At 51.0% G+C, this 10,851-nt stretch overlaps 1 protein-coding gene across 1 annotated transcript; it reads left to right on the forward strand.

Annotated features, from left to right (window-relative positions):
- The first annotated feature begins 163 nt into the window (after positions 1 to 163).
- LOC122541387 (PHD finger protein 1-like) lies at positions 164 to 10,615 on the forward strand. Its single transcript, XM_043678117.1, has 4 exons — positions 164 to 276; positions 3,154 to 3,222; positions 7,317 to 7,440; positions 9,936 to 10,615. The coding sequence occupies exons 1-4, from the start codon at positions 194 to 196 to the stop codon at positions 10,137 to 10,139; spliced, it is 480 nt and encodes a 159-aa protein (XP_043534052.1). The 5' UTR covers positions 164 to 193; the 3' UTR covers positions 10,140 to 10,615.
- Positions 10,616 to 10,851: the final 236 nt, after the last annotated feature.

Genomic DNA, 10,851 nt, shown 5'->3' on the forward strand with positions numbered 1-10,851 from the left:
TCTTTCCCACCCCCCCCTTTTACCTGTGCACAGGTTTAAGGGGAAGGGGTGTGTTGGGCTGGGGGAGGGTGTGTGTGTGCCTGCGTTCTCTACATTAACGTGGCGTGACCACAGTCGGGAGGGGGCGTTTGGCTGTGGTAGCGGACGCGGTGTAGTTACGAGCCCCCTGTCTTCCGCCAGGTGGAATCTGAAGATGCTGCAATGTTGCCGGTGCCGGCACTGGTTCCACGAGGCCTGTACCCAGTGCCTGAGCAAGCCGCTGCTCTACGGAGACAGGTGAGAGGGGCACGAGCCCAGTTGCTGCGCGCCCGCCCTGGAAACTGCCCGCTCCCCCCCCCGGGGCCTGTCACGCGTGAATCCCTTTGTGCCCGCCCCTGGTACTGAGCAGCAAAGAGCGTACAAGATCCGAGGGGCCGAGAGAAGCCGGGAGCTGTGGGGGATGTCACCCCCTTGTGGGAGAGACGAGAGCCGGGGGACACCGTCTTTAAGGGGGAAAAAAAATGCTAAGGCATCTCCCATTGATGTTGAGAGTCACTGTTCTATGGAAGCCCATTCCCCAGAGAACCGTAAGACATCGGAGCAGATATTAAGCTTGCTCTGCCATTCAATCGCAGCTGAGAGGTTTCTCTGCCCCACTCTCCCCCGTAACCCTTGATCCCCTTGACAATCAAGACCCTACCTGTCTCCATCTTAAATATACTCAAATGACTTGGCCTCCACAGCCTTCTGAGGCAGTGAATTCCACAGATTCAGCACTCTCTGGCTGAGGAAGTTTCTCCTTATCTCCGTTCTAAAAGGCCTTCCCCTTGCTCGAAGGCTGTGCCCTCCCGTCCTTGTCTGACCAACCAATGGAAACATCTTCCCGACATTCACTCTGCCCAGGCCATTCTGTATTCAATTAAATCCCCCCCCCCTCCCCCTAATACTTCTCAACACCATCGAGTATAGACCCAGAGTCTTCAAGCATTCCTGACGGGGCGGGGGTTGGTTCAGGGGTTATCTTTAAGGGAGAGGCCGGAAAGTGGAGTCAAGCCCTCCTCCCCCACTCCAGTTAGTCTCGCCTCGGTGATGGTGGCTTTGTTGCCAGGAACCCGTCTGGTTCTCTGCCCTGCGAAGGAAGTGAACCCCCTCTGACCTCCATGTGACTCCGGGTCACAGCTCCACAGTTAGCCCTGAACCACGCCCCTCCCGTTTGAAATGGGCCCAAGCCAGCGACTCGGATGTTAGTGAGGCAGGCTCGGCAACACCTTCCTGAGGGCAGTTCGATAAAAGCTGGCTGTGACAATCACACTGTCACCAGGTCAGCTTTCATCGGACAAACGCTGCTGCTGCTGACACAGGCAAAGGTTGAATTACAATGAGCTTTATTGTCACATGGAGTACAGCAACCACTCACGACACCATCTTCGGTACGAGGTGCAGATCCTTCAGTCCCGGGACGAAGAGTTAAAAAAACGAAGAAATAAAAAGTCCACCATTACAGATCGTAGGAATAAATGAGAAAATAGGCCCTGTGATGTCCTGCCCCGATCATTTTATTTAAAACAGTAAGATCAGGTTGTTACCGCATTTTGATTAAATTTCTGCCATGTTGTGCTTCCCTTTATATGAACTCACTGCCAGCTCTCCTGCATTACTACACATTAAACCAACCGCTACCTGACCTCTGGCCTGGTCTGACCGTCTATCCAGCATTCAAGACAGAATCTTTCATTGTGTCTCTACACTGTCCCCATCAAACACCCCCAGGGACAGGGACAGCACGGGGTTAGATACAGAGTAAAGCTCTCTCACACTGTCCCGCATCAAACACTCCCAGGACAGGGACAGCACGGGGTTAGATACAGAGTAAAGCTCTCTCACACTGTCCCCCATCAAACACTCCCAGGACAGGGACAGCATGGGGTTAGATACAGAGTAAAGCTTCCTCTACACTGTCCCCATCAAACACTCCCAGGGCAGGGACAGCACTGGGTTAGATACAGGTTAGAGCTCTCAGTACACTGTCCCCCATCAAACACTCCCAGGACAGGGACAGCACGGGGTTAGATACAGAGTAAAGCTCTCTCTACACTGTCCCCATCAAACACCCCCAGGGACAGCGACAGCACGGGGTTAGATACAGAGTAAAGGTCCCTCTACACTGACCCCCATCAAACCAGCCCAGGACAGGGACAGCACGGGGTTAGATACAGAGTAAAGCTCTCTCTACACTGTCCCCATCAAACACCCCCAGGGACAGCGACAGCACGGGGTTAGATACAGAGTAAAGGTCCCTCTACACTGACCCCCATCAAACACTCCCAGGGCAGGGACAGCACGGGGTTAGATACAGAGTAAAGGTCCCTCTACACTGACCCCCATCAAATACTCCCAGGACAGGGACAGCACAGGGTTAGATACAGAGTAAAGCTCCCTCTACACTGTCCCGCATCAAACACTCCCAGGGCAGGGATAGCATGGGGTTAGATACAGAGTAAAGCTACCTCTACACTGACCCCCATCAAACACTCCCAGGACAGGGACAGCACGGGGTTAGATACAGGTTAGAGCTCTCAGTACACTGTCCCCCATCAAACACTCCCAGGGTAGAGCCAGCACAAGGTTAAACACAGGGCAAAGCTCCCTCTACACTGCTGCAATCAAATTCAGTGAGGGCAGAGACAGCACGTGGTTAGGTACAGAGTAAAGGTTGCTCTGCTCTGTCTCCATCAAGCACTCCCAGGGACAACATGAGGCTAAATACAGGATAAAGCTCTCTCTACCCTTTTAAACTGAAAGTAAAGTTCCCTCGAGGCTGTCTCTATAAAATACTCCTCGGACTGGGACCGCACCATGGTAGATACAGAGTAAAGACTAAAGTTTTTTTAAGCTGAAAGTAAAACTGCCACCACGCGGTCTCATCAACACATGCAGAAGTGAGATAGCATGGGGTTAGATACAGAGCAAAGCTCCTTATTTCAGTCTGAAAATACAGCTCGCTCCGCTCTGTCCGAACACACACTCCCGGGGTTAGACACAGAATGGATATCACTCTCCGCTGAATCGGGTCCTTGTCAATTGAATGTTATCACCGTGCTGTGTTAGTGGTTGTCTTGTGCTCTGTGCCCAGTATTGGTTTCAAACTGATTTGGCCTTCTGCTGTGGTTGTAGGTTTTACCTGTTCGTATGCTGTGTCTGTACAGGTAGAGCGGAGTTTGTGAAAAGGCTGCCTCTGGAATGGTGAGTTCACTACAAATTCCCTTTACAAAACTTGGTTATCCCACCCTCTCACCCAGTGCCCGCTGGTTATCCCACCTTCTCACCCAGTGCCCGCTGGTTATCCCACCCTCTCACCCAGTGCCCGCTGGTTATCCCACCCTCTCACCCTGTGCCCGCTGGTTGTATAGCACGCCTTGGGAAGGATATGGTGGGACTGCAGTGTAGATTTTCCAGAATGAGAACTTTGAGGGTTGAATGACAAGGAGAGATTAAACAGACCCGAGCTGAATTATCTGGAATCTAGCAAGTCAAGGAGTGATTTAATTTTAAATTTAAACTGTGCTGTAGATATCAAGATATTGTGCTGACCTAACCCAATGAGGAGTAGCTTTGAATGTCCTGATGCTGATGTCCTGATGCTCTGTTACTCACAGTCTTGTCAGTTTGCTACCATTCCCTCCCTGTCCCACTCCCCGAAGGGGTGGGGACCCTCCCAAGACTCCGGCTGAGCTAACGATTCCCCAGGGTCGCTGCATGAGGCGAGACACGTACAGGCTGTTCGCCAACACAGCCGAACGTACCCCCCCCCCCACCTCACCTCACCCACCCCCAGTCGTCTACGCGAGAGCACGCTGACTGTAAATGAGATCTCCTTGAATCCACACCATTTCCCAACCCAACCCAACCCAACCCAACCCCGACCCAGGATACGCTCGAACTGAGATCAGCTACAAACTGATACCGGACTCTCTGACGGATGCCCTTACCCACAGTGTGCCACCAAGGATACCACCACCCTCCTGACTAAGGGAGTCGGGGGGGGGAATCTCTAGATAGTTCTGGTGGCTGTGGATCAATTTGGTTTCGGTAGCGACGTCGCTTGTGAAGGACGATATTTCTGTTGCCAGGCAGCAGCTCGGAGCCTCCGCAATGTTAGCTTGTTATTGACTGGGTGCTGTGTCTGTGTATGTGTGTGTGTTCCTCTGTTACATATCCAGGCAGACCTCTGGCAGGTGACACCACTGTGGTGAAACCTCAGGAGGAACTGAGAATTTTCGGATAAGTTTGGAATCCTGGGGCAAACTTAGAAAAACTGAAGATCAGAGGGAGGCACAAATTGAGGCCATTAGGTTGTAAGTTTGCTCACTGAGCTGGAAGGTTTGTTCTCAGACGTTTCAACACCATGCTAGGTAAACATCATCAGTGAGCCTCCTGTGAAACACTGGTGGTACGTCCCACTTTCTATTCATGTGTCTTGGTCTGTTGTGTTGAATGAGATCATTTCTGGTTGTTTTTCTCAAGAGGTCGAATAATTAGGGTTCAAATTGATGTGTTTATTGGTGGAGTTCCGGTTTGAATACCAAGAATTCCCGTGCGTGTCTCTGTTTAGCCTGTCCCAGGATGGATGTGTTGTCCCAGTCGAACTGGTGTCCCTCTTCGTCTGTGTGTCAGGATACTAATGATAGTGGGTCATGTCTTTTGCTGGCTAGTTGGGGTTCGTGGATGCTGGTGGCTAGTTTCCTGCCCGTCTGTCTGATGTAGCGTTTATTATAGTCCTTGCAGGATATTTTGTATACAGGGTCCTTTAGAGTTACCTGTCATAGAGTTACTACCTCAGTTCAGGTTCCACTCTGGGTCAGCATGTCTATATCTGAATGTTTTATTTTAACGTGCACTCCACTGGGCAGGGAGATTGAGGCCCCTACCACCCTTTTGGAGAATGCATTTCTCCTGGACACCCCGCTACCCTTCCCACTAATTATTTTAATACCGTGGGCCCTGCTATATACCTTTTCTGCCCATGGTAATAGATGCTGCCTAATCCAGCCCCCAAGAAAAACCAATGCCCGCACGTAAGGGGCACTAATTGATCATCCCAGAAAAGTCTCGTTGCACCACACAAAACCGCAGTGGGGAATGAACGTGACTGATGAAATGTCGCGTTGGTTTGGGAGTTGTAACACAGGGCCACAGGCCACCGAGAGAGTTGGCAGGCTGCAGGAAGTAGCTTCTGCCTGTAATGGGGAACTCCTGACCCAGCATTCACAGCGGCAGCTCAAGTGCTCGCTCTTCGGGGCTGAAGGATTTCAAGGCTCAGTCCCAGGGATAGAGGGGTTTCGTGGCTGCTGTGGATGCTGGGTAAAGGAGCCACCATTGGACAACAGCAGAGCTGGGTTCAGGGCAATGCTACAACCCAACTCTGCTGCTACCTAAGGCATTGACGATCTGACTGACCTTTCAGCAGACGCCTTGCAGCCAATGGGGTGGGTCCCTTGGTCAGTACAGACTCATCATGTGGAGGCGGACTGTGCGACAGCAATGGGACGGCGATATCCACCAAACAGAAACTAGAATCAGAAGCATTGCAAGTGAAAGCTAAAAAGAAGGAATGTTGCAAGGAGATGCAGTCAATCCCAGGAGATGTAGCTCACCCAGTTTCATAGAAAATAAGAGCTTAAGTAGGCCACTCAGCCCATCAAGGCTGTTCCAACATTAAACTAGATCATGGCTGATCTTCTGCCTCAATTCCACCTTCCTGCATTACCCCTGTAGCCTTAATGATCTTTCATTCCTGGATTTTCAGTGACATTTACTGCTTTTCATCATTTATATAAATGATTTGGATGTGAACGTAGGAGATATAGTTAGTAAGTTTGCAGGTGACTTCAAAATTGGATGTGTAGTGGACAGTGAAGTAGGTTACCTCAGAGTAAAACGGTATCCTGATCGGATGGGCCAATGGGCTGAGAAGTGGCAGATGGAGTTTAGATAAGATAAATGCGAGGTGCTGCATTTTGGGAAAGCAAATCATAGCAGGACTTATACACTTAATGGTAAGGTCCTAGGGAGTGTTGCTGAACAAAGAGACCTTGGAGTGCAGGTTCATAGCTCCTTGAAAGTGGAGTCGCAGGTAGATAGGATAGTGAAGAAGGCGTTTGGTATGCTTTCCTTTATTGGTCAGAGTATTGAGTATAGAAGTTGGGAGGTCATGTTGCAGCTGTACAGGACATTGGTTAGGCCACTGTTGGAATATTGCGTGCAATTCCGGTCTCCTTCCTGTCGAAAGTCTGTCGTGAAACTTGAAAGGGTTCAGAAAAGATTTACAAGGATGTTGCCAGGATTGGAGGATCTGAGCTACAGGGAGAGGCTGAACAGTCTGGGGGCTGTTTTCCCTGGAGAATTGGAGGCTGAGGGGTGACCTTATAGAGGTTTACAAAATTATAAGGGTAAATAGACAAGATCTTTTCCCTGGGATGGGGGAGTGCAGACCTAGAGGGCAGAGGTTTAGGGTGAGAGGGGAAAGATATAAAAGGGACCTAAGGGCTAACGTTTTCATGCAGAGAGTGATGCTGCTAGAAAGAGCTGCCAGAGGATGTGGTGGAGGCTGGTACAATTGTGACATTTAAAAGGCATTTGGATGGGTATACGAATAGGAAGGGTTTGGAGGGACATGGGCCAAATGCTGGCAAATGAGACTAGATTAGATTAGGATGTCTGGTTGGCATGGACGAGTTGGTCTGAAGGGTCTGTTTCTGTGCTCTGCGTCTCAATAACTCTATGTACACCGGCAAGCCTCTCCAGTGTCCTTTATGGCCCACTTACCCTCATCACTCCTGCCTCCAGCCAGACCACTGTGCCACTTGCTTCCCACGCTGTCCCTCGCGCGCTCTCTCGCTCTTGTTCTCGCGCTCTCTCTCGCTTGTTCTTGTTCACGTTCTCGGTTCCTCATGCGCTCCTGCTCTGTCTCTTGCGCACGCTCTCGCTCTCTCTTGCACTGTCTCTTATATATACATATGCCCTCTTCTCTCTCTCTCTCCCACCACTGAATCTCTTCCTCCTCCCCTCTTCCTCCTCCCCTCTTCCTCCTCCCCTCTTCCTCCTCCCCTCTTCCTCCTCCCCTCTTCCTCCTCCTCCCATTCCTCCCTGCCTTCTCCATCTCTCTGTCTTTGCCCTCTACCACCCCAGGAATCCCCATGCGAGGATTTCACTGTAACTTTGGTTTGAAGACACTGAGTGGGTGGTGATTCGGTCCGGGTAGGTGAGGGAGGGGCCTGTGATAGGGTTGGGTTTTCGCTGTGGGGACTGCGAGTTAAAACTCTGTATGGTTTTCTCAGGGCTGACATTGCACATCTGATCCTCTACCACCTCAGCACCTGCTGCAGGAAGAAGTACTTTGACTTTGAGGGTGAGATCTTGGCATTTGCCAACGAAAACTGGGACAACCTGCTGCTTGGTGAGGTGCGTGTGTGACAGGTCTTCGGGGGTTAGTGCGTGAAAGGGGCGGGCGTATAGAGAGAGATGGGCAACTTCCCAATTGTCAATCGCCACGGGGCGATTGTGACAATGTTAGGAATAGCAATTGGCCATTTGGCCCTTCAAGCCCATTGGTGACTATCATGGCTGATCATCCAACTCTGCACCCTATTCCCGTTTTCTCCTCACGTCCTTTAATCTGTTACGATCCAAGAGCTGTGTCTAACTCCTCCTGGAAAACATAGTGTTTTGGACTCAACTATTCTGCAGCAGGGAACTCCACAGGCTTCCCACTCTCTGGGAGAAGCCATTTCTCCTCCTCCTCACTTCCTCAGTAGCCTACCCCCATGTTCTTAAACTGTGACCCTTCCAGGTCTGGACCTCCCTGCCAATTGGGAATATCCTTCCTGCATTTTCCCTTCGAATTTTACAGCCGTTGACAAGATGTCCCCATCCCATTTGTCTGAACTCCAGTGAACGTCAACCTGACCAATCCAATCTCTCTTTGTATGTCAGTCCTGCTATCCCAGAATTCAGTTTGGTAGACTACATTTGCACTCCTTCCCCGGTCAGAACATGCTTCCTCCGATGTGGTCTCACCAAGGCCCTGTGCAATCGCATCAGTTGTGATGGGAATCGGAGAGTCAAATCATCGTGAACGCCTGGACTGTTGACCGTAGAATAGAATAGAATTACCTCTCACTAATGCACCTAACCTACACGTCCCTGAACACTATGGCCAATTCACCCTAACCTGCATATCTTTGGACTGTGGGAGGAAACCCACGCAGACACGGGGAGAGTGTGCAAACTCCACGCAGACAGTCACCCGAGGCTGGATTCGAACCCGGGTCCCTGTCACTGAGGCAGCAGGGCTAACCACTGAGCCACCGTGCCGCCATGTTTTTCAGAACCTTCCTTTATCCCACTGCAAGTTTTATTTTTCTGGGGCGGGGGAGTGGTGGTGGTTGGGGCAGCTATCATCACTTCTATTTTCAGGGTGAGAATTCCAATGGGATTGTTGTAAGAGTGTCGGATGGGGTGAAATTCCAGCCATTTTCCTCCGATCCGGGTCAGTTTTCCGACAGGCAAGGTGGAAGCTGGGGAGATGGTGGTCGGGGGTCTGACGCTGTGCAGGTGAGGGTGTGAACTGGGCAGCGGGCACAGTGTAAATTGGGCAGATCAAATTTGGAATTGAAAGCAGGCCTCCATCATGGTGACTTCGATTGTCGTAGAAATCTGTGTGATTCGTTAATCTCTCTCCCCCCCCCGCCTCCCCCACTTTACCTCCACTGGACCTTGTTTGTAGAGTTGGAAATCTACTGTCCTGACCCGGCCTGGCCTAGTGTGACAGGGATGGGCGGCAAAGGACAGCTTTGCTTGTGGTCCTTGCGTTCCCCGTGAAAGGATTTAGATTTATTGTCATGTAGGTATGAAAAGAAACACAGTGAAAAGTGTTTCATTGCGTGTTATGCTCAAAGTGTTGCTACGCTCTGGCGCCATCTTGAAATGTTGAACACAATGCAAGACATTATTGCATTCAAGTTCGTCTTTCTGACTTCATCTTGTCCCTCCTCTGGTTGCCGGAGGTCATTGAAATGGGGTCTCGGTTATGGGCGTCTCCTGCCCACCGACCGACCGCCCCGTTCGAGCTGGGGCCTGGGGATGGTCGGACCCTGTCCCTCCTGTTCTCCATCCCCTGCTTCTTAGTCGCTGCCTCCAGTCATCGATCGTCGGGGTCCACCTCTGTCCCCTATTGCCGACCCTACGGCTCTCTCAGGTGGCCCGGGCCTAGCCGTGGACCCGGAGCCTGCAAGTCAGGCTGGCGGGGAGACAGGCCCGGGGAGTATGCTCCTCACTTGCCGGGAGACCCCCGGGGTATGGGGGTGGTGCCGGCTATGGCGGTGGCTGGTTGGCATCCGAACACGTGACCTCAGTGTTACTGCCCCGATGTCACAGACACCGCACCAGAGCACCCCTTCCCTTAACCCTCTCCAAAGTCCTGGGCCGCCATCTCCTGGAATAACCCCCTGTGGCAGGAGGAAATGGAGAATTCTTCTCTTTTGTTCGTTGGTGGGATGAGAGGGGGGGGGGCGTCACTGGCTTGGCCAGTTTTTATTGCCCATCCCTAATTACCCAGAGGGCTCTTAAGAGTCAACCACATTGCTGCGGTTCAGAAGTCACTTGTAGGCCAGACCAGGTAAGGACAGAAGACTTTCCTTCCCTAAAAGGCATTAGTGAACCAGGTGGGCTTTTCTGATAATTGCCAACGGATTCACAGTCACCATTAGACTGTTAATTCCAGATTCTTATTGAATTCAACTGCAATGATCTCGTGCTCTCTCTCTCGTGCGCATGGTGACTCGGTCTCTGCCTCTTGGTTGTGGTTCCTTGGCGTGAACTCTGCCTGGATGATTTAGCAGCTGCACTTTGCTCTTGTCTGGCCTGTTTAACCTCACATGTTGTCTCCCATTGGCTAGCTTTCCAGTGCCTCCCAGTCGGAACGCTACAAGCAGATCCTCAACGCCCTGAACAGCCATAGGAGCAGGTCAGTGACTGGTCCTTTGGAAATCTTCAGCATTTGTGTGTTGGTGAGTTCCACTCCAGAAATGTATACCCCTCTGGTACTGCTGGGATTGCACTGGGAATGTCAGCCTCCCAGCCCACGTTTATCCTCTCTGTAAGATCCTAACATATCGGAGTAGCAACATGGAACATTCAGCGGCCATTCGGCCCCTTGAGTTTGCTCTGCTATCTGATCAGATCGCCGCTGGTCTAGTTATGGCGTTAACTTTGTTTACCTGCCTGTCTGCCCCATTCCCTTTAATTCACTTGAAGAACAAAAGCCTCTCACTCCGTGTTGAATCAATTTAATGCCACTGCTGCCTTGGGAAGAGAGATTTTCCTCAGCCCCCACCTGATTTGGGAGACCATCTTGTGCACCCACTGCTGCAGGGTAAGGCAGACTCGGTCTTCACACAGGCACTTGCATTGTGTGTATAGGGGAGGAGTATGACGTGTCTCTTTGCTGGGTGGGAGTGATTTCTTCCTTCTATTGATCACCTCCTCTCTCACTTAGTTAATATTTTTTCATTGCTTCCCCCACTCCCATACTTTCTGTATTCTCCCAACGATTTCTCATTAACCCCTTCCTGTGTGTTCTCGCTAGCTCACTCCGCTTGCTCACTTCCTATTTCTCTCATGCTCTCTCTCTCTCCCCTTTGTCTCTTATTCACTCTCACTATCTTCTCTCTCTTTCTCTTTTTTTTCTTTCTCTCCATCATCTTTCGTTATCTCTCCTAACTCTACCAATTTGGTCATTCTCTGTCTGTCTCTCTCTCTCTGTCTCTCTCTGTCTGTCTCTCTCTGTCTCTCTCTCTCTGTCTCTCTCTCTCT

The sequence above is a fragment of the Chiloscyllium plagiosum genome, chromosome 37 (genome assembly GCF_004010195.1).
Source record: "Chiloscyllium plagiosum isolate BGI_BamShark_2017 chromosome 37, ASM401019v2, whole genome shotgun sequence".
NCBI lineage: Eukaryota > Metazoa > Chordata > Chondrichthyes > Orectolobiformes > Hemiscylliidae > Chiloscyllium > Chiloscyllium plagiosum.